The sequence below is a fragment of the Argiope bruennichi genome, chromosome 7, assembly GCF_947563725.1.
Source record: "Argiope bruennichi chromosome 7, qqArgBrue1.1, whole genome shotgun sequence".
Taxonomy (NCBI): domain Eukaryota; kingdom Metazoa; phylum Arthropoda; class Arachnida; order Araneae; family Araneidae; genus Argiope; species Argiope bruennichi.
The window spans coordinates 118,825,677-118,850,443 of record NC_079157.1 but is presented as its reverse complement, the minus strand read 5'-3'; the positions used below and the strand labels follow the sequence as shown (position 1 = coordinate 118,850,443).

General features: G+C 27.1%; 1 protein-coding gene across 3 annotated transcripts; it reads left to right on the top strand.

The window, feature by feature from the left end:
- The first annotated feature begins 641 nt into the window (after window positions 1-641).
- Window positions 642-22,162, top strand: LOC129975597 (NFX1-type zinc finger-containing protein 1-like). 3 transcript variants are annotated; one of them, XM_056088661.1, is made up of 4 exons: window positions 642-782; window positions 3,140-3,217; window positions 6,591-6,647; window positions 17,192-22,162. In XM_056088661.1, exon 4 carries the CDS (start codon window positions 17,219-17,221, stop codon window positions 22,031-22,033), a length of 4,815 nt encoding a protein of 1,604 aa, XP_055944636.1. In that variant the 5' UTR covers window positions 642-782; window positions 3,140-3,217; window positions 6,591-6,647; window positions 17,192-17,218; the 3' UTR covers window positions 22,034-22,162. The 3 variants fall into 3 exon arrangements, with proteins under 3 accessions (XP_055944636.1, XP_055944635.1, XP_055944637.1); XM_056088660.1 differs by having other exon boundaries at window positions 642-788; XM_056088662.1 differs by lacking the exon at window positions 642-782 and adding an exon at window positions 1,316-2,544.
- Window positions 22,163-24,767: the final 2,605 nt, after the last annotated feature.

The following is a 24,767-nucleotide window of genomic DNA, read 5'->3' as shown; positions in this document are numbered from 1 at the left end:
ATAGGAATTAAATTAAAACTCTAAAAAAGATTTTTTTTAAGGTGACAACTTTCTATTTTAATTTTTTAAATATGTTCAGACATTTAGGAAGACTTTATAAAATTCAATTGACATTACAATTATCTGAAATAAAATATTTTTCAAAATGTTTCTGATCATTAAAAAATTAAAAGCGTAATTGAAATAAAAGTTATTTGGAACCGATAATTAAAATTATAGATGGCATAAAAATATTTGTAATTTCAAAAGAAAAATCATGAAAAATTCATTTCTAGACAAACAAACAAAAAAAATGCTGATTATAAATTCCAGCATTAATATTCTTTATTCTATTTCAAATTTCAATAAAGTCAAACAACAAACAGTCAATATTAACAAAATTGTGAAAAGTCCGACAAAAATCATAATTTTAGTGCCAAATTAAGAAACATCAAAATATTTCCAGCTTAGCTCACATTCTAAAATATATAATTTTGGAATTAAAAATTAATTTAGATTTTTTATGGAATTTTCATTTTTTTGTTGTTGTTTTTGTTGAAATTAATTTCGTAGAGAGCAACTTTGGTATAAGAATGAAAATAATTTTACAATTTTTGCGAAACGAAAGGAAGTGAAATATATTATTACCAGATTTACGAACCGAAACTTTATTCTGAACTTGAGAACATTTGGGGGAAAAGTACCTTTGTGGAACCCGACTAATTCGTAACTTTAATTTTCTTGAGTGAATTAAAGTAATATTTTAATTATGATCCTGACAAGATGCAGTGTAGATTATTACAGTAATGGTGACAAATCATAATCTTTATTATTTCTTTTTCTTTTTTTGTAGTCTGTTGAAGATTTTAGATTTATGTTTAATTCATGGAGATAGAAGTAAAATAGTTTTTCTTAATAAAATTGAAATTAGTCTGAAACATTTTAATTCTTCATTTTAAATCTCTGTTTTTATATTTTAAAATATAAATACTTGAAATAATTCGAATTTCGAAAATGCTCAAGGTAGAACTTTATTATGTGTTTAGTCATTTAAAAAAAAAAAAAAAAAATACTGAATGTCGGTAATGAAAATTCAATAGCTATTTTACTCACAATCCTCCTAGCATAAGTGATTAGTACTTTTCTGTCAACGTCATGTCTTAGTAAATTTTTTGTTTTTAGTATACAAATCCTTACTCCTATCTATTTCAATAATAACATTTTTAAAATTTAATTTATAAGATTAATAGATGCTCAGTAATGTTTCTGATGTTTTTAAAGAAAATAAAATATTAAATATATAATTTCAGTTCCAACTGATTTAATAGGAATTCTAAATCAAATGCTATGACAGTAGAAAACAGCATATATATATTCTCTCCAAGGGGAAGAAGAGTGATTGTTGCATTAAGGATACATTTTATTTTCCATCTGTTGTATTAAAATTATCTATTATATTTTTTAAAAGAAACTAAACTAACATAAAAGCAACTTCCTTAAAAAAGTTGTTGGGGGGGTGGTGTGATTATTGCACTAAGAAGACATGTTAATTTCCTTCTGTCATATTAAATCTAATATATAAAAAAGTATTTTTGTTTGTTCGTATTTTAAGTGCTGCCATACCATTCATCTGATTGCAATAAAACTTCGCCTACTTATTGCTTGCACTTGTGCAAAGGTTATAAGCATCATACAATTATGAGCATTTATTTTGAACACCATAAAATTTACAAACAAATCATTTCATGCATTTCAATTATTAAACATTATTATAAAATTGATTAAAAACAATAAACAGCCTATGTCATTCATAGTTAATCGCATATATATTAAAAAAATAAAATTATTATCACCGATGCTAATCAATGTGAGTGAAATAAAATCTAAGATATTTACTGCAAGTATTACTCTTTATCTTTTTGTTAACGAATAGTCATTCATCTACACAGGACATTGTCATTCAACGGGCATAATATTTTGGTTGCGACAAACTGCACTTATTATTCAGAGCTTATTTCACGCATACAAGAAAAATTATTATTATTGATACCAATTGAGATAAAATTTCCAGTGCAAATAGCAATTTTTCTATTTATTTAGTGAATTGTCAAACGATATTTCGATAATACAAGTGTATATTGTGGTAACTTCTTCATCAAAAGATATGTCCCCCAAATGTTCGACACTTGGTAGATCTATGAGCGCTTCACATAGGAATAAGCCAGTTCAAGCTTTTCAAAGAAACGGCAAGCGAGCAATGAAGCAGATCTTTTATGAATTGCAAATTCAGATACTTCAGAATCTCAAGATAAACAAGTGGCAAGAATGGACGGAAAAACACAAAATAACGTCTACCCTTAAACACGTATCTAATAAAGTAAAAAAAAAAAAAAAAAAGAGTAAATATCATGTATGCTTCTCCTTTACATATCATTCAATTTCATTAAATGCTTTAATTGGGAACAACAAAATAAATATAATTCTTCCTAAAATTCCTAATTAAACAAGATAACTATTTCAAATGATATTTCTAAAGTTATTTCTTCTGCTGCAGCAACATGGCAGGTAAGTTATCTAATAATGTGCACTAATTCCAGTAATGTAAATTGTGATAAAAATTTAAGGGGGAAAAAATCATTGGTTTTTCAGTAGAATTGATTGCAAGAAAATAATGATAATTATGGTGTCTATTTGTATAAAAATTAGAACGAAATGTTTTAGATTTTGTTGATATTTTCACAACAAACTAATTAAAAAACCTTATATCTCATTTAGAAGAAGATTACCAAAGTATTGTATAACTGAGGTAAATAGTTTGTTGTATTTTAAATGGAGATTTAGTATTATTTGTTTTTTGTTATTATATTGTTTTGGATCAGTTCTTTGAATGATGTATTAAAGAGGTATTTCTCTTAAATAAATACTTCATATTTTACATTATTATTTCATTTTGCATTTGTTATTCACTTATATACTTGTGATGTCACCAGCCAAAAGATGTTTGAAGCATTGTTGTAGTTCTTTAAAAGAATTACTGATGAAGTTGTAATTATTGACTAAATATACCTTTTTGAGTTTTCAAATGTATTTTTTATCATAAAACTCATGAACAAAGTTGAGTTGCATGTATTTATAATATTTTTTGTTTTTGTATTTTTAGTTCTTTCCATGAGTACCTAATATGTGTGTCAGAGAAGGTCATTTTTTTATCATTGATAACGAATTGTTTTAACTTGAAGTAAGTATTATATTTAGGTTTTAGTCGAATTTCCAAAAATTATTAGATATTTGCGAATTATTTTAATTATGAATTTCTAATGTCTTACGAGAATATTGTTAAAATAGCAACATCTCTTAACTACTGGTTAATTGCAAGAATATATAGTAATTTTGGTATTAAGTAATCTTAAAATATGACTATTTAAATATATTTATGAAACATCATTCATTAATCAAGTCAATTGTTTTTTGTCATAAAACTTGACAAAGATTCTAGCCTATTTATTGACTTGCTAACTCTCTATTTCTTTTTCTTATATCCTATATTATATTTCAATGTGCTCTTTTTAAGCAAAAACTTTTAATAATACAATAATATTCATCTCTTCTAGATTATATAATTGAAATCATTTCCTATGAGGTCTTCTACGGATATCAAGTTTAAATTTCATTTATTTAACCATTTTTATTTATTTTTTACCTGTGTTTTGCTAACTTCTCAGAGCTGTATATGTTTTATGATGCATTGCCTCCTAATATGATAGGAATGTTTTAAAATCTATTCCTTAATGCTTAAGTTTATTTTTTCAGGATTTATATTTTCTCCATTTGGTCAAAACTTATTGAACAATATAATTATTTCATTGTTTAATAGATTAAACTTATTAAAGATTTATAATAATTCTTAACAGAGATTTTATATCATGTTTTGAATCTTTTATTTAGTTGGTAATTAAATCAAAAGATGTGTTCATAGAACATTAAACTTTTATATTCTTAATAGTGTTAGTATTTGAACTGAAATATCACAATGTATCAGAAAGATCAACAAAAGTTTGGTAACATCAGTAAAATTTTGCTCTTTAATATATATATATATATATTATTGCTGCTATATACAGGGTGGTTATAATTAAACTTCTTTTACAAACAGCATCATGCGACACAAATGGGTGAAAGGATTGCAACAAAATTTTGTATATAGACTTTGCACAAGATGCGCTCACGGAATTTTGGAAAAAATTTTCAGTTCCAAAATGTCCACCAAAGGGTGGTTTTACCAGAAAAACCTTGATTTTAACACAAAAAAAACACAAAATATACAGAAACAATATTAAAATTTATTGACTAGTTTCTGATCACTTTGTCATCGAACTACATTAAGTAAAGGTAAGGAAAAAATAACAGTATGCAGTTTTCGAAAAAAACAAAACAGTTCGTTTGCAGAAACAAGAACAGATTAGGACGAAATTGCCCAAGAGGAGCTGTTGTTAATCGTGTCCAGGACGATGTAGAGAAAGGTGCTCCATGTGACCATCCTCATTCACCTGCAAAATTTCAAGTTAATGGACAGTGTGTTCAACAGCAGATCATAACTGATCAGTTGTGATGCTGCGCACATGAAGCATTATGAAGTCATTCAACATCGCAACAAGATACCATCATCATTACAGCCGGAAACATTGACATAAAAAATTTATGCAAACGTTTCTTATCCTAACCTGCTTTGCATAAAACAGCTTCGCAAGCATTCAAATCTCGATAGTTTTTTCTTAGGATTGATAGCTTTTCCTGGTTTTACATTTTATTAGTCATAATTCTTGTTCTGGATTGTTAATATTGTTTCTGTATTCCGTTTTAGTCCTTTATTTTGTTAAATTTAATGTTTTTCTTGAAAAGGTGCCCTCTGGTAGACATTTTAGAACTATTTTTTTTTCGAAATTCCTTGAATGCATCTGGTGTATAGTATATATTACCAAATTTTGTTGCAATCCATTCACCCATTTGCATTGTATAATGCTATTTATAGGAAAAGTTTAATTATAACCACCCTGCATATATATATTTATATGTGTGTGTGTAGAGAGAGAGAGAGAGAAAGTTTGCCCTAAATGTTGATTATGTATGTTATCATATATTCTTAGTTTTGTTTATTTTTCTTAGAAACTGATTATTGTTAATTTATTACTGTGATAAAAATATTTTGGAAATGGTAGCATAAAACAAAACAATGTACAAATTTATTAACCGTTATTGTACAAAATTTATTACATTTTCCTCATAGAATATACTCCAAATGCTATTATTTTTGCCAATAGTTTTTTTTTTTTTCAACCCACAAAATCTGCTTAATTTTTTTTTTTATATATAAAACCCCTTTGGTGTCTATTGCAGATTTTTTAAAATTAAATTAAAGAACTCGAAACAGAGATATAACAAATAAGATATTTCGACCATGGAGATTAGAAAATCTCATATGATGCCATATAATGTTAATCTAGAGTTTGTGGAACTTGATTTGCTGATTTTTTGTTTAAAATTAATGAATAATAATAGTGTAATGCTACTTATTATCATAGTGCAAAACCCATTAGTTTTTTCACCACATTTGATGAATTACATCACTCTAAATGCTCAAATAATGATCTTTCTTGATTGTATAGCAGTTTAGTTGGAATTCATAATGTATAATAATTCAATTAAAGAAAACAATCAGCATTACTTTGATTTTTTTAGTAACTTTGACATTGTCTTATTGGTCTTGCTTCACATTTTAAATGCAATTTATTTAATTGTTGACACGTTTCTGTATCTGAAGCATGTCCCCTATTTCATCCTTGTAATAATGTGCTTTAGAAAGAAATCTTAAAAGATCATCTTGCAGGCCATTTGAGCACATTATTTATGTTTAGAACAAATACAAAGTTCTTCGAACAAAATCAAGAAGCAAAAAGTTGCAACTCTAAAGTTTTTTTTTTTTTTTTAATTGTTTGATCAGAACCAAAATGATATAGAAACTAGTTCGATGCTATTTCATATTGTCAAATAAGCACTGTTCTCTTAACTTTATTGATATTTTGATCTTTAATAGAAGTGGATGGATTACCAGATCATTTTTGACAGATTCTTAGTTATCTTTAAAGTTTTTATGACAAACAAATAGTTGTTTTTGGTAAAAATTTGACTTTATAAAATTTCAAATACTTTTATAGCATAGATTTCATTGCTGAAACAAAATTTAATGTATGTTCTTTGTTTGATAATATTTGTTATTTTGGAAAATTAACAGAGTGAAAATTCTTATCTCATTAAAAGCAAATTTATTTTCAGACGATTAAAAAATGTAACAAATTTCTAATTGTTGCCAGAGATTTACAGGATATGCTAAAATGTTTGATAATAGTTTGCAGACAATATGTTCTGTAAATTGCATTTTAAATTAATCATTATATATTTTTTTTATTGCAGTAATATTGTTTTTTGAGAAAATTTTAATTTTAGATTTCTTTAAAAAGCAAAACCTCATATCTAGTAAAAGGTTAAGCTAACAAACTTATTACAATGTAAATATTTATAAGTTGTTCATTTTAATTGATTTCTTCACTTTTTAGGCCTTCAATAGTTTTATTTTGAGAATATTTTGATGCAAGAAGAAGCATTTTTAATTTGTGAGTATTAATTTTTATTTATTACAAAAAATTACTTTTATTGTCAAATATATTTCTTAACACTGGTAATTTTTTTTTTTATTAACTTATTGAAATTTAATTTTAAAAAGTGTTTTTTATATTCAGTAGTTTTCTTTTCTTGAAATAATTTTTGGAAGTACTAAAGTTATCTAAAATATAATGAATAATAAAGATAGAAATGTAATATTTTCTTCCTTTCAAATTATTTATGAAAGAAAATAATTTTGTGAATACCTCATCACAGACACTTCTATCCTGCAGTTCCCAAACATTGTTTAAATGAAAACCCTATGCTTCGTTTCAGTCACTTACTTAAATTAGTGAGTTGAATTCTCTTAAGTTTAATGTATATTGTATTGAGGAATAAAAATTTCTTATGGTAAATTTTTAAAATGTCAGATTTGATTTTTTTGTTAAAACAATTTAACATAAATAATTAAAAAACAATTTTTTTCTGAAATTAATTATTTTTATGTTTATTTGTTTTAATGTTTTGAGAATTTTTATTTATTATGGCAATTGTTTACTCTTAATATTTATTTTAACTTGATGAAACTAGATTTAACAAATAATTAATTTGATCTTTGATGTCTTGATATATTTGGAAAAAAAAGTAATTGCATGTAAAATAGAATTAATTTATCACTATCAGAAGTTTTGTAATAATTCATTTATATAAGTAAAGTACTTCACTAATTATGTGACAATATAACTAATTATGTGATGATGTAGTTAAACATAGTATTCTTCATGTTTGGAGATTCAGATAAATAAAATTGCATTTAACTTAAAAAGAAAAATATGATGAAACTTAGATAATCAGTTTTTATTAATTGTGAATGATTTTAATGAATAGTATTTTCCAAAGAAATTTCATAAATTGTTTCTTGACAATATTAGATATTTCCCCCAATTTTAAGTTATAAGCAAGATGCTTGTTTGTAAGGACTTTTTAAACTGTCATAATGAAATATTCTCTAGTAAATGTACACAATTTTTTTTCTATCCAACTAAAGTAATACATGGTTCTTTTGAAAATTATCTACAGCATTTAAAATTTCATAATACAATTAACTGTAATAATTTTTTAACAATAGCTGATTGAAACAAAACAGTATTTTAAATAAATATGATAAATCATTAATTTTGGCATTAAAATTAAATGGTTGAGATTTAGGATTCATTCAGGTTGAATCATGGTTGAGATTCAGGATTCAAATCTTTGGCATTAAAAAGAGAGAGAGAGCGAGAGCAATTTTTGATATCTATTTGCTTACTTTTATAACAAGTTTATGGAATAAAAATTGCCATTATTTTCCTAGTTCTGCTTGTGTATTGTTATCCATTGATATTTAATTTTTCCTTTTTATCATAATATTCTGTCCGTCACAAAATTGTTACATACTAATTTTTGAGAGTACATTTTTCCCCATCTAAAATCTTTATAATTCTCATCTTGAATGCTTTTTTCTATTCAATGTATAACAGTAGGGATTTTCAGAATTTCAAGTTCCTACATGCTGTTTAATGGCACTTTTGAAATATTCTTCAATAGCATTTGTTATTTAAGAATTAATCACTTTCTATATTTCATTCAGGTTTCTAATTAAAATAAATCTCAAATTTTCATGTATAAATTTTATTTATTTAGTATAAATAATTGATGTTCATAGCATAATTATAAGTTCTTAAAAACTGCTTATTTTTTATGGTCTTTATATAAAGGCTTTAAAATGCTTATTTTTCTATCCAAGTGCTTATATTTTCCTTCTGATGAAAATAAGAAAAATTTTATTTCACCACAATACATCAGCCTGATTATAGACTATATTTTCTTCACAATATTGGATCTTTCAATGTTTAACGGATTTCCGTCAATCCAGATACCATTGGGAAAGGTTTTGTCTTTATTTAGGGAAATGCTAATGTAATGGGGAAAACATATCCTGTTCATTTACTTGTATAGACTAAGGAAAAGCATTTTTTCCCCTTCCTTTCTTTACAGATAATTCTATGCCTTCAAATAAAACCATTAATGTTAGATTTTAACAGTGAATTGGTGTTTTTCTACATGTGAGTACTTTGTTTGTAGAGCATTTGTTAATTATATTTCAAAATGATTTAATAGCTTGCCTTTAGTGAATTATTTAAATATTTTTTTACTTGAATTAATTTTTGTGCAAAAGCTTAGAACTTTTTAACTTTATGCTAGAAAATTTGTATTTCCTACATGGGTTTCCAAAAGTGAATACATTGAATGATCCAAGTCTTCTGAAAATGAAAGTAAAGTAAAATATTTAATGATTCAAAGTTATTAGTAGGTCCCTTGTTACTCTTGCCAAAAATAAATTAATGACAATAAAAATACTTTTTTTATTTTTTCATTTTAAAACTATTCAAAGAGAAAGAAATGTAATTGCTAAAAAAATCAAATTTGAGACTATGCCCAATCTTTTTGATTCAAACTTCTGAATAAAATATTTTTGTAATTATTTCTATATGTGAACAAGGTAGCACAAAAGGGTTTGTGCAGGAATTTTCAATGCCAAATTTATAAATTTTTTTAAAATTTTGAATAAAATCCATTTCCATAATTTTTTTTTCCTGTTTATGTGAGTACAAATGAACATGATATCTTCAAAATATGAAGTGCTACATCGGTAAAATTTTGAACCAAACATCAACGAATAGACTATGTGTTGGTTTTTATGTTAACATGTGGCACGTAATTACTGTAACAAAAAAATGCAACAACTTATATAAAGGAAATTTGCTATGTAAGCTTGTTTCTAGAATTGTAGCTCTATTGCAATAATGGATTCAGTTAACTGACCAAAAATTTCTCAGCGTACTTGCAGTTTTTTACTATTCTGGACCTTTGAAAATAAAAATATTTGTACTCTTGACTTTCACAGCCTTGTGCAAGGTTCCTACTTTCTATGCTTGGGGGGGGGGGGAGCTGATAATATCTTTTTAAGGAACTATGCAATGAAGTATTATTGAGACATTCTCAGCTGGTTTGATATGTGTTGCAAAGTGTATTAAGCCAATATTTCAAATGTATCAGAGTGATTTTCCACATTTGGCTTTCTATGCATCTAATATTCATAAATTAATAAAACTATGATTGTATTCTTATTTTAGAAAATTTCTTAGTTGAAATTATTTTTTCAATAAATTGCTAATGCCAATGTAATTTTTATAACAGTCCACAGTTGATAAGAAAGTGCAGGTATATGAGGGAACAAATCATTGGAAGTCTTACATTTCACAAAGGAAATATTTGATAAAGTTATATTTTTTTAAAGTGTGATTGCCAGTAGCTTATTTAAAATAACCCATTGGAATGTCTAATGAATAAATGCCCAAAAAATTTTGCATCAGTAAGAAATATTTTAGCAAGAAACAAGTAAGTGTGCTGGAAAAAAACGCATGTATTTTTATCAGAGAAGATAAAAAGATGCTATTCTCATAGAGTTTATAGATTTCTTAGTTAAATCATCTTTATTCAGTTTTGATAATTTTAATATTGGGAAAATAATTATAGTTATTTTTATCTTTTATTGTTCGTAAATAAATAAATAAAAATAATAATAATAATTTTTAAAAAAAACTGGAGGTGTTGAAATTTTTTTCAAGTTTTTCCACAAACAAGCATCTGTTGAAAGAAGATTCAGCATTAATAAAAATATTGAAGTGAGAAATTTGATTGAAAAATATCTCGTTTAATAACATGTTATCTATGATCACATAAAGCAATCTAGTTGAATCTGTTCAGTAAATGCATCATATATAAATGGAATTTAGTAATTTTGTTTAGCATTATAAAAAACAACCACAACTATAATTTTAGTTCTCTTACAATTTTGGATTCAATTGGCCAATCAAAAATTTCTGAGCATACAGATTGAGAATTTGCGAAACCTTGGCCCATTCAAAATATTGCCTATTTTTGTGGGAACAGATTGCAAGAGAAATAATTGTCCATGGCATAAAGTTAGAATCTGATTTCTTGATCTCTTTACAGACAAAAGAAATTTCTCTTAAAAAAGAATACTGAAAGTGTATATAAAGCTAATGAATTTCCTTGCTTGGTAAACCAGAAGCAGCCACTACTAACAAAATAATATAAGGAATAGGAAAAAGATATTTGTGAGAAAATTGAAAGAGTTTAGGAAAATCTCTAAAGGGAAACAACCTTTTATTTACATTTTACAATACATAAAGCTGGTATGATATTTATATTCAAGATTTATTTACTTAAGTTCTTAACCTTTTTTTTTTTTAATTTTTTTTAAGGAATTAGAATGCTGATAAAGTAACAGTATAATCTTTTTTTCTTATGCTACTAATGGGACTAATTAATTGTAATTAAATAATTTTAAATATGCATTGGAAACCTTTTAATAAGATGATAATAATAATTTTTCCAAATGAAACTTACATCGAAAAATATTTTAAATAATTTAGTTCCAATGTTTGTGAAATATATTCAGTTATTCTGTTTATATTTTTATAAAATTGGACACTTAGTTATTACCAGCTTAATTTATTTCATCAAACCCATAGTTCTATAATTATATTAAAAAAATACTACTTTATGATTGATCTTTTCTCTAAAAGTACTTATAAAGAGCTTATTTATTTAAGAAAATTAGTCTGTATATCCTGGAGTGAATGATGATCCCAAGATATTGTGAAAAGCACTTGAATTAAAAATTACATATCATGAACTATGCTTAGACTTTGCCGAAACTTATTTTTCTTGTTAGAATGAACAAAATTTTAAATGTGTAATATTACAATCATCTCTTGCTTCTTTTGCTCTTCATTTCTATTAGTTTTTGTTTAATCACATGCTACATTGAATAATTTAAATATGAAAAAAAAATGAGTGAAGTTCAGTGATTTTCTATCCATCTTTAATTTTATAGCAGTCTTTGGTTGTAATATGGGATCAAAAATAATATTTTCTCCACATAGTATTAACTATTTCTTCTTATTTAATTGAGGCATTTTATTGATTATTTTCCAGAAAATAGTGATAGAATCTTTTTCCACTTATTTATTTTATTTTATTCCATTTTATTTATTTATTTATATACTTCATTTGATAAAACTTCTAATATTTTCTAAATCTTACTTTTTTTTTTTTTTTTTTTTTTTTACACATGAGGTTTGATTCTATATAAGAGGTTCATAAATGCAAATTTTATTTCCCTAATGAAGGCAGGTTTGTTAAAAGTTAGTTTTTGCCATTCGTTAAACTTGTCTACTGTAACAGGGTAGTGTGAGGAGTAGATAAGTTGGAAATTCCAACTTATCTACTCCTACACTACCCTGCTACTATCTCTACTACAACTTATCTTTGTTTAAAATTATGCAAATGCAGTGGTTGTGTGTATGAAAAATTTGGCACAAAAATAATTTTTATTTGGCTGACCAGCCAAACAGCAGTTTCAGAATATGGGAAAAAATCAGGGAAATTTATTCTAAAATTTAAATTGTTTATTTTAATAATTTTTGTTAAACTCAAAATTACACTGATCTTTTTGAATAAGTAAAATGAAATATTAATTAAAATCGATCGTTTACAGATAATAAAAAATGGGATTCATCCCTCTGTGCACTCATTAGGCAGCAGGATGTTTCCATTTAAATTGTTGAGGGACCAAAAAATTGACTCTACAGAATCATATTTCAGAAGTTTCTTTAATTCTTAAATTCAATTATTTTGCATTGAGTATATGCTAGGTTCTGCTGGCTGTTTTGAATTCACTTATAATTTCATCGTTTGTCTTAATTTTATATTGTATATCTTTATAATATTGAGAAAAGTTTGCTCCTTCATCACAATTTCTTGCATAAGTTGTGTTACATATTATGTTGATGATCTCATGTTGTTATAATTTATTAATTCATTGTTGTATTGATTGAGGCTTGATTTAGCATTTGGGTCTTAATCGGAACAATGAAGTTAGTTGTGTCAAAAATCAGAACTGCAGTGGAGAAGCTTTATAACCATACTTAATTTACTGCATAGGTATAAAAAATATATTCTTAAAAATTCTAATTTGCCTCTCTCTATTTCAAAACATCTAGTTGATTGGCAAAATTTGAGAAAATATTCTTAAATATGCATTCTGTGGATTGCAGTATAATTTAGATCCGAACTATTATAATTCAGCTTAAAAAAAAAAAAAGGAAAATATTGACATTTGTTGCACAATGTGTTAAAAAAATGAAACTTTGTATTTTATTTTTTTTAACATTAGTTAATTTTATTAGGTTATTTTAAATTAAATATAAATTCAGATTTAGTTTATTGTAAATAAGGAAGTATTGTACTAAAATTTATTTATTTTCATACTTCTCAGAGATTTTTGTCTTTTTTTTAAAAACCCTAATTATGAAGTATTGGGCATTATTGATATTTTCTGTAAGCATTTTACCTTTCATTTTATGTGGTATATGCTTTTTTTTATCTGAATATTGGAGAATATTCAGAATATGGATTTTATTATTACTAAATTATGCAATCTTCAGAATATCAAACAAACATTATTACTGATATTTTCTTTCAAATGCTTTTAATTTTTATTTCTGCATATCTTAAAAATTTCTGTTGTATTAAATAAAAAGATTGTAAATTTTAAAATAATATTAAGCACATTAAATGAATTTAAATTAGTTATTTGATATATTACAGATATTGTTCCTTAATTTTCTTAATAAAATAAATTTATAAAGAAAAATGTGAAACATATTAGAAAATCATCTAATATGTCAAAGTATATTAGATGATTTTCTAATATGTTTTGATGTACCAGAAGCTTATTTCTACAAAAATTTACCAAATTCATACATGCCATCTTTTTCATTTATACTTATATATTTTTCTTATGCAATAAAAAAGAAAATTGATGAATCCCAATTTTCCATCTTTCTCTTTATGATGCAAATGGTGTTAAGCACTCTGCTTATGTGCAGGGGATTTTGCACTGTGCTTGCAAGCTAAAAGTGAATGCAATTTTTCAAACATTGAATAATTTCTTTTACTTTGATACTACATTCCTTTTAGTTTAAAAGTGCATGTTATTATTTTCTTTCGTGGCGTTTTTCATGTTGTGTTTGTATTATTATTATTCCTTTTTCTTTCTCTGCTAGTGGAATTGTTTGAGTGTTGTTAAACAATATGAATAGGTAAAGTCTCAGCAGAAAGAAATAGATTATGTCATTATTTAGCACTCAACTAATGTGCATGTGAGGTTCTACTAAAATTTTTATGATTACATATGTGACAAACAGTTTTGAGATATGATGGAAAAATTAAAGCTTGTCTAAATATGCACATTTCTTCTACTGTTGTAAATATATTGATTAGTGTGTTTGCAAAAAATAGATGGGAGAAATGTTTACAAAAATAAAGTTTAATTATCTATTAAGTGAAAAGATCTTTTTTCTTGTATCATTTTTTCAGCATTATAATTTATTTTTTCTACATAGATTGTAGTTAAGAAAAAATAGAATTATTTTTCTAATCTATTAAGTGTGTACTGTGTAATAAATTAGAGGAAGAAAAGAAAATCATTCTGGAGATTTTAGACACATCTAAAAAAAATCAGAGAATTGTTTATATGTGTATTCTGGAAATATCAGAAAAAATCAATGAGCAGAAATGATGGCCACCCTGTTCATCTTTTCCAAAAGTCTGTTGAGTTTGGAATAAAATATTTAGAATCAAGCTTTCTAAAAAAATGGAGAAATTTTATTATATATATATAATAAACACATTTTGCCTTTTTATTGTCAAAGTACATTATTAGCATGAGTGCTCTAAAAATGCCATTGAATGTCCACAGTGAAAAGCATTCATTTGTAGTGGGTATCATTGTAGTCTACCATTTTCTAAATAAATATTTTGGTTAAATAAAATATCAAAAGCTGACAGATTTCATGTCATGAGAGAATTTCCTGCAATTTATCTGATCTGATGCTAAAATGTGATCATTATATTCATCCATAAATGTATTGTTAATGTGTGTTAATTAATAAAAGTATTGTAATGTGTATCAGAGGGAATTGGTTCTGCAATTCTAGTTCAAAAATAGTGATGCTAAATTTGGTTATTAAATGCCTGTTGCTTGTTGTTTCTTATGGCACTTACAATAAACAAGCCTGTTGACGAAATCAGCAATTATAAGCTGAGTGAGCATCTCTTGTTTTCAGAAGCACCATCTAGGGCCAAGAGTACCACTTAGCTACTCGTGCGTCACAACCCTTTTTACAGGGCAGTCACCTAAAAACGATCACCCCAAAATTTTTATTTGTCAATGCCTTGGAATTATGCCCTATAAAGACAATAAATCATAAACATTATCATACTACAAAGTAGGGTTTAACGGTTTTCAAAACCGGTTTTTTAAAGTAAATTTGTCACATTCGAAAACCGGTTTTTAAATTAAGAAAACCGGTTTTAAAAATTCATGTTATTATCTAAAAATTAATTTTGAACTTATTTGATTTACTATTCATTCTATGCAACAGGCAGCAAACACATTTTTTCAACGTTGCAAGCTGCGTTGACCAGTGCTTGTGCACTGCACAGTTGCTCTTCGAATTCGTCAATTTATGTTTTTCATGAACATCCCTTTTCACTTTTTTTTTCTAGATGAAACAAAAGTTTGATAAAGTTCATCTCTTGCTTCTCATCGGATGTTTTGTCTATCGGTATGAAGTCGGTGCTAATAGAAACGTCAGCAATTTGACTGGCTCGTTTCAAAGAACGTGTGAAAGGAATAAATAATTCCCCGTTTTCTGCTTTTTGATCACAGTATTTAATGATATATAAAATTTTCTTCGTACCACTCCTGATACTTTTTTACACCATTTGAACTAGCCATATCAATACAAAATATTCAGTTAAAATAAAATGCTGTCAGAAATGACATAACACTCACATACACGTGAAAAAAATAGAACTAAAAAAGTATCTAATGCGCGAAATCCAAAGTCAAATGTGCTCATCGTTCCGCGTCTCGCCCCTTACTGAAATGGAATTGTTGAAATGTGGTCTCAGAATCCGATCCGTCTCGAGTCACGACAGGTTTGCTTAATATTGTGAAGGTGAAAACTGGAAACAAAAATATAAACTTGTTATATTTGGTAAAAATAACGTATGAATTAAGTATGTTTAATTTTTACTTTTATATTTTCTATTTTACATTTTAAAATTTAAATTTTATTATATAAATTTCTTTTATCAAAAATTAGTGTAAAATAAGAAGTTCTGGCTTCTGTTTAATGGAATTTTAAATAAAACACAAGGTGTTAAAATATTCCATATTTTCTTTTGCAACGTTTCAACATAAATTATGTTTTTAGCAAGCATCGGAATTAGATTAAGTAGTGTTTTTTTTTTTTTTTTTTTTTTTCAAAATTTTTAGAAAATGCGTAGATTAGATTATTTTAAATTGCATTAATATTAATAGCTTAAATAATAAAATTGTAAAATAAACGTCAAAAATATTTATTCAATAAATTTAATTTCATTTTTAGATAAAAATGAGTAAGTTGGAAGTTTCGGATAGTTTCAAAAAGTTCGGGATAGATAAGGCAATCTGAAATCATTTTAATAAAATGTTGAGCTTCAAAGGATCATCTACGAGCAATCTACATAATCATTTGAAAGCAATTCATAAAATAATTGTCGGAAATACTATAATTGTTTAGTTTCTTGAAGACACTGAAGAAAAACTTACAAATCCAAAGACACTAAAAGCTGAATTTTCATTATTTGAACAAACGAATAAAAGAAAAAAAAAATACTTAGATTTGTAATTTGATGCCAAACTCAGTAACTAGTGAACGAATATTTTCAATTTCAGGCAATTTTGTGTCCAAAATAAGAACGAGACTTAGCCACCGTTCAGTGGATATTTTATGTTTCTTAAGATCCTATTTTCTTAGGAGAATTAAAAATTAGTGAAAATAATATAAATATTATTTGAGATTTTTGTTTGAGTTTTCGTTATTTTGTGTAAGTAATATGTATATGTAATCTTTAATTTTGTTTTTTATATTTTGACTTTGATATTGATTTCGTTTTTTGTTATTTTATATAAATTAAAAAAAAATAGAATAGGGGAAAATATTTTATTTTTTTGACAAAAATTCTAAAACCGGTTTTTCAAAAAGTCGGTTTTTGTATAAACCTTACTACATTGTTTAAGATTAAAACTTTCAGTCTGTTTCAATTTTTTTCAATTCTAATTTTTTACAGGTTTTTGTATTTGTTTCCTTTCATTAAATATGTTCCGATACTAAACTCTTGAGAGGCAGTTCATCAGTTATTTTTTTAAATCTTGATCTGATATTTATAATATCTTGACAGCTCCAAGTACAGTTTTGTATTATAAAAGTGTGATGTTTTTATTTATAATATAAATGTTTTGCAACTTGTTTAAAAGCTGAAATGCTTCATTAATTAATCATTTTTATTAATACATTCTATTTCTTTCCAGGTTAAAAGCTGAATAAATTTAAGCATAATGGCTACTTCAGGAAAAAAAAAGAGAATACATAATATTACTAGGCACGATCTTATTGAATTCATGAATAAATCTGATTATGAATTACTAAGCGTCTTGAACAGAACGGAATTTGGGTTTGACAGATTTTTAAAAAGAAAGAGTTATTTTATTACAGACGGTCAAATTAATTATGAGCTTGTTGAATTGATTATTGAAGCTGCAAATCGCGTATGTTCTATTAGACGTCAAAACGCCACTGGCAGCATTCAAAAATTTTTAAAGACACTTGCAGAATGTGAGGACTTTATTTTTCTTGATGCTTTAAATGCTATTAATGACATTTTGGAGCATAGAAAAAAGATCTTTTTAGCTTCTTATGTGAAGCATTATTTGTTTATTTTGAAAAGTATGATGAAATTTAAAATTTCTTGTAGTAAAATTGCTGATTACATTTTTCCTGCCATGCAGAATATTTTAAATTTAATGCGAGCTCGTAAAATTCAAAATCTCAATGAGTGTCAAGATGAATATGAAAAACTGAAGAGAGAAGTTGATAAGTTTGAGAAACCTTCCCCTATTAGTGATGAAGATGATGATGAAGTTGGTTTGTTTCGCCAGCTTTCCATTGTTCCAAAGGATAATGATATTGTAAATGTCATTGTTCAAGATTTGCCTTGCAATAAAATAGATGGGCCTTATAATAGTGTAGAACATTATTTGAGTGTTCATTTTCGCCTCATGAGAGAAGATATGCTACGTTCATTTAGAGATTGTATTAGAATGTGTGAAAATCCGAGTGAAGCTTCACGATCTGGCTGTCGCATTTATGAATCAGTTAAGATAGATTTTCCTCCATCTTATACTCCGGATGGAATATGTTATAAGATCCAAATCAGAACCAATAATGAAATTGATCTAGAAAAAAGTAATGTTTTAATGGTTGGGAATATGGTGTGTCTTACTCCAAATCAATTTGATACAATTTATTGTGCGGTATTGAGTAGGCCTGCAAAAGCAAAGCGTAGTAAAACCAGAGAATGCAGTTCAGAAATCAGGTTGGAAGATATTTTTATTGATGTTCTTAATCCTGATGTTGAATACCTTATGTTTGAGCCTAACGCTTACTTTGAATGTTACAAGCATGTTCTTTCTGCCATAAAGGAATTTAATAAAAATACTTTTCCTTTATCTGATTTTCTTGTCTTTTTAGAATATGACAATCCAGAACCAGAGTATTTGGTTTGTCCTGATATGTTAAAGGGGAAAAAATATAGTTTGCCTGTAAAATGTAAAGCATCATCTGAATCTAATATTACAAGTCAGAATTTAAATAATAATGAAATTCCGAAAACTGAAGCCAAGGAATCAGATGAAATTACTGATAAGAAAAATTTAACTGATAATACAATGGAGTTAAATTCTGAAAAGCAAAAACAAAGCAAAGAACATTACGAAAACGTTTCATCCGATATCAAAACATTTGATCCATTATGCTATGATGACTGGCCTACTGCAGCAGATCTAGAATTGGATGACCAGCAGCTTCATGCTTTTAAAACAGCTCTTACAAAAAAAGTTGCTGTAATACAAGGTCCCCCAGGTACTGGTAAAACATATATTGGTGTAAAAGTGGTAAAGGCTTTATTAGAAAATGTACCATTGACACCAATCATTATTTGTTGTCTAACAAATCATGCTTTAGATCAATTTTTGGAACATATTTTAAAATTTACTAAAAAAGTTATCCGTTTAGGTTTTCAAAGTGAAAGTAAAATCCTTTCTCCTCATGTTCTTGAAAATCTAGTTACTGCTTGTAAACAAAGCTGTGATGCAAACACTCATTTGCTGATGAGTGGGGATTTAAAGAAATCTTTAGATCTTATGCAAATTCTTGCCCCTGAATTATTAGATCAATTTACCAAAGGAGATGCCGATGAAAAATTAGCCGAAAGAAAAAACTTATGTAAGGAATTAAATGATCTTCTTTGCACTCAGCATTTGTGTAAAGAAAAATATCTTAACGATGATATTATCAACAAAATTATAAAGAATAAAAATGACAAAAATCAATTACGGGAAGGATCTTCTACTCATAGTAAGGCTTTAAGCACGAGTATACTTGAATGGCTCTGCTGTTCTCGCACCAGTGAGTTGTATGAAGAATGTAATTTACGGTTTTCAAAGATAGAAAAAAAAGAATGTAAAACACATTTAAACAATGTAAATTTATGGTCTTTAAAACTACCTGAAAGATATGAGTATTTTTTTCATTGGAGACAAAATTATTTATTGAAGTTACAGAGAGACATTGAGACTGCTCAGGAGTTTTATCTAAAAATGATGCTTGAACATCATAGGAAAGTTCCAGATTCTTTAAAAATGGAAATTCTAAAATCAGCTTTTATTATTGGTGTCACTACGACTGGTGCTGCAAAATATAAAGAACTAATTAAGAGCACTGGTGCTTCCATTTTAGTAGTTGAAGAAGCAGCTGAAGTTCTTGAGTCCCACATAATTGCATCACTTATCCCAACAACTCAACATCTTATTTTAATTGGAGATCATAAACAATTAAGACCTATACCTTCTAATCATGAGTTAAGTGAAATGTACAATTTAAATATATCAATGTTTGAAAGACTTTTTATAAACAATGCTCCATCTGCAACATTAATATCCCAGCATCGTATGAAGCCATGCATTGCTGACTTACTTGTACAAAAGGAACTGTACCCTGACCTAAAAAACTATGATAATGTGTATAAATATGAAGATATAATGGGTGTGAAGTCAAGTGTGTTCTTTCTAAATCATTGCTATGCTGAAAGTGAATTGTCCACCAGTACAAGTTCGTCAAACTTGTTTGAAGCTCAAACAATTGCCAAAATAGCTAAATATTTTTGCATACAGTCTTATCTTGAAGAAAATATAACAATTCTGGCCGCCTACTCTGCTCAAGTTCCGCTGATTCAGGAATATTTAGAAAAAGAACAGTTGAATATACATGTTACTACTGTTGATAATTATCAAGGTGAAGAGAATGATATTATTTTAATTTCCTTTGTTAGAAGCAACAGAATTGGTAAAATTGGTTTTTTGATGGAAAATAATCGTGTGAATGTTGCTTTGTCTCGAGCAAGAAAAGGCATGTTTTGCTTGGGAAATTTTTCTTTATATGCTGAGAAAAGTCAGTTGTGGAAATGCATTGTTGCTAAATTGCAGGCTCAAAATATGATTGGTGAAAAACTTCCTCTACAATGTAGCAGGCATTTAAAGACTACTTTTGTTGAAACATCTGAAGAAATTCAAGACCTTATACAGCGTGGCTGTAGTGAAAAATGTGGATTTAAATTGCCATGTGGGCATTCCTGCATTAGAAAATGTCATTATGATGATACAGATCATGTCCTTTATCAATGTACCTTACCTTGTGAAAAGTATATTGATGAAGATAAAAAATGTACCCGTAGGTGCTATCAACGTTGCAAAAACATAAAAAGGTTAGATATCACTCTTCCTTGTGGTCATGCAGCAAAACAAAAGAAAGATGGGTCAATAATAGTTCAGTGCTCAGAAGAAGTGCAAAAACTTCTCCCTTGCAAGCATATAGATACATTGCCATGTGGTACTGACATTTCTACTTACAAATGCAAAGCTTCTGTTTCTGTTAATCTTCCTTGTGGGCACAAGAAAAGTGTTTTCTGTCATAAGAAGAATGATTTGAAGCATGTTGTTTGTTACAGCTTTAAACCTATGTTAGGCCCTTGTGGTCATATGATTGATGTTCCATGTAGCGTTAATTTTGATGAGTATGAGCTTTTCCCGTTTTGCAAGCAGTCTTGTGGCATTTTGCTTAAGTGTGGTCATCCATGCCCTGGTTCATGTTTCTACTGTTCCGATATTGGTATACATGCAATGTGCTCAGAAAAATGTGATTTGACTTTGAGTTGTGGTCATAAGTGTCGTGGTTACTGTGGAAGCCCTTGTCTACCATGTATTGAGAAATGTTCTTTGTCTTGTTCTCATAAAATGGTCTGCATCAATAGCTGCAGCCGTCCTTGTGTTGAATGCAAAAAGAAATGTGACCGAGGCTGCCAGCATGTTGGACAATGTGATAGATTATGTTTTGAAGAATGTTCAGTTAAGGAATGCACTCATGTTTGTAGTGAAACTTTACCATGTGGTCATCAGTGCATTGGATTGTGTAGTGATCCTTGCCCTTACCTTTGTCGCAAGTGCAATAAGGAAGATATTCAATCTGGTAATCCTGAAATTGATTTTTATATTCATCTTGAAAACTGTGATCATGTTGTCGAAATTAACCAATTAGATGAGCATATTAATTGTTGTATAGAATGTTTTGTGTGGCCAGATTGTCCTATTTGTTGCACACCAATACGTCAGAGTTATCGTTACAAAAATGTTTTATTGAAAGCTAAAAGAACTTTTCTAAATCGATGTAACAATTCGGATGAAATTGATGATGTCCAGTACCTTTTAAATGCTTTATGTCCACCAAGTGAAGTCATCCCTTCAGAATTTTTTTACATCCACAAAGAAATTAAAAACATTTTAGACAAGGAGATAAAGCCTTCATCTGCATCTTTATACATTATAAAACAGTGCATAATGTCTCTTAGGATTTTAGTAATTATTAGCAAAAAGCTTAAAGAAACTGAAATTTCAAATAAAGCATATCTACAAAATTGTTTGGATTCTTTAATAATATGGATTTGTAATCATCTAAAATGTGCCAGTTACCAGCAATTGAATGAATTAGACAATCGAGTATTTGAACTTGAAAAAGAATTGAATAAAAGTATTTCAGTGTGAAATTTATTTATTCAAATCTTTCCAAAATATTATAAATAAATGCTCACATATAAATGGATCTGCAGAATGTTTTGTATTTGTAATTTATTTGACATTACTGTGTAAAGGTAGAATATATTAATAAAATACAATGATTATCGTATTGCAGATACATTGACTATCTATTTTATATATATATATATTCTTTAATTTTTATAGAATTTTTTAAAGTTTAAATAAAAACATTTTTTCACTATGAACAAATTAACTCTTGAATGTAAAGGTAGAATATATTAATAAAATACAATGTTGATAATATTGCAGATACATTTACTATCTATTTTATATATATATATATATTCTGTAATTTTTATAGAATTTTTTAAAGTTTAAATAAAAACATTTTTTCACTATGAACAAATTAACTCTTGAATGTAAAGGTAGAATATATTAATAAAATACAATGTTGATAATATTGCAGATACATTTACTATCTATTTTATATATATATATATATTCTGTAATTTTTATATAATTTTTTAAAGTTTAAATAAAAACATTTTTTCACTATGAACAAATTAACTCTTGAATATTTTGTATTTCTACTTTTGGTTATTTTTCTCTTTTTAATATTGAAATTGGCATCTTTTTGCTTTAAATTGCATTATTAGCCATATATAAAAAAATTATTTTTGACATAAATTCTATTTTCAATTATTATTTATATTTATTTAAAATATTTTTATTATTTAGAAATCTGAAATTTGTATGTTATTTGTTTTACCTCTTATAAAACCTTTTGCTAAACAAATGATCTGAAGTGATGAAATGAAAATTCCCTTAGCAATAATTTCCTTTCTGAATCCTGTAAATTTCTCTAATTTTTTTTAAATATATCATAATTCACAAGAGATGCATTATTTTCATGTTTAGTGCCATTTTACAAATTTTATACCTATTACTGATATGTTTATTGAGCTGACCATTTATTTCCATATTATTAGAATAATGTTTTTAACTTTGCAAAATTATTGACTGTATAATTGAATCTTATTGGAAAATTTAAGTTTCAGTGTGGATTGTTGATTATTTTTAAAGAGTTGAGATACATTCATAACTGGTTACTTGTGATATAGAATATATGCTTATATTTGCATGATATTTTGGTTTACATGTTACATATATATGTTTATTGTGTGCGATTTGAGATTTATGATAATTAATAAAAACATTATGTTTGAGCAAATTTGTTTATTAAGTTTTATAATGAAAACATATATACAATATTTTATTCATATAAAGGAAATAAATTTGCTGAATTGTGGCTTTGTAAAATTATATGTCGATTATAGCATATATAATTTTTTTTAATGCTGATTATAATGTAACTTGATTGTGAATTTTGGGATTTTATTTGCAAAACTACGACAAAAAAAAATCAATTCCAATTCAATTTCTAAAAACCAATCAATCCAAAGGTAGATTAGTTTTAGTAGAAATTCTGGAGGAACAAAAATTGCAATGGAGCACTATGTTGCTAATCATGTTGAGAAAAGAAAATGCCGACATGTCTCGTTGGAGCAATGAAAAGCACAATAGTAACTACAAAAAGAATTAGTTCTTAAAAATTGCCAATTAGAGGGATGGGTTATGGATATAATTATTATAGGAATTATTGGAGGTTGTTGTTTTCACGGTTTACAATGACATAAAAATGTTTCCTGACATATGTGAAGATATGCTTTGATGTGTATCAAAGCGACAACACCGGATTTTGAGATCATCCATAAGCTTCGAATAAACCAGTGATTTAAGATGACTAATTAGGAAAAGTCATTCGGATTAAGAACAATGCCCCGCACATCCAGTCTAATTCCTTGGGAGTATAACATAGAGATGACTCGCACTGTGTGGCGAGAATGTGTAAAAGCACCATTATGTTTGAATCATGTACATTGGTACATATTAAACAGTGTTTGTGGGAGAGTGTGTTGCAGGAAGAAAAGAAAAAGACTTTTCTCCATTCAGACATTTCGGCAGCAAGTACAGCTCGAAGAAATAATCACCTAGAATTCCTGTCCACACGTTTATCCTAAATCTATGTTTGTACCATTGTACGCTATCATTCAGATTATAAATTGCCCTCACGTGTGCATTATATGTATTGTCAGTGCTTTCTCGCCCAAGTAGCACAGAATGTTACGCAATATTTTATTATATTATGCAACATTATGAATATTGTTTAATATCGTACAATTTTGCATAATATACATGTGGTATCGGGGGGGGGGGCTTGCTTCCAGCATACGTTTTTTCCAGATTCACTCTTTTGTTTTATGATTCTTGTTCCTCTTGATACCTGCTAACTACCCTCTGGGTTTGTCTGCCAATCATCAGAATATTAAAGGGGTACGGTATTTATTTTATGACTGTGTATAATGAAACAACAAATTTCATTAATATCTTTTTTGCTTTAATAATGAATTTATTTGAAAATGTGTTAATATGCACATTATTATTCTGAATTATTTGAAATGTCACATTTTTGATACAATCACTTCTCATCCTAATTAATGTATCGGTGCATGTAGAGTATAATTTTATACCAAATTTATGGTGCCTAATTCTTTTTATATTCTTTGCTGTCTTTCATACTTTTTGAGTTGAAATTCTTAGTTCTTAAAATCTGTCATTGGGACATTGCATTCAATGGCAATGCATGAATACTTTATTGAAGACAAACTATGGCTAGAAC

Bases quoted from the DNA above. Each gene is read 5' to 3' on its own strand.
- LOC129975597 (XM_056088661.1), top strand. From the start codon at position 17,219: ATGGCTACTTCAGGAAAAAAAAAGAGAATACATAATATTACTAGGCAC.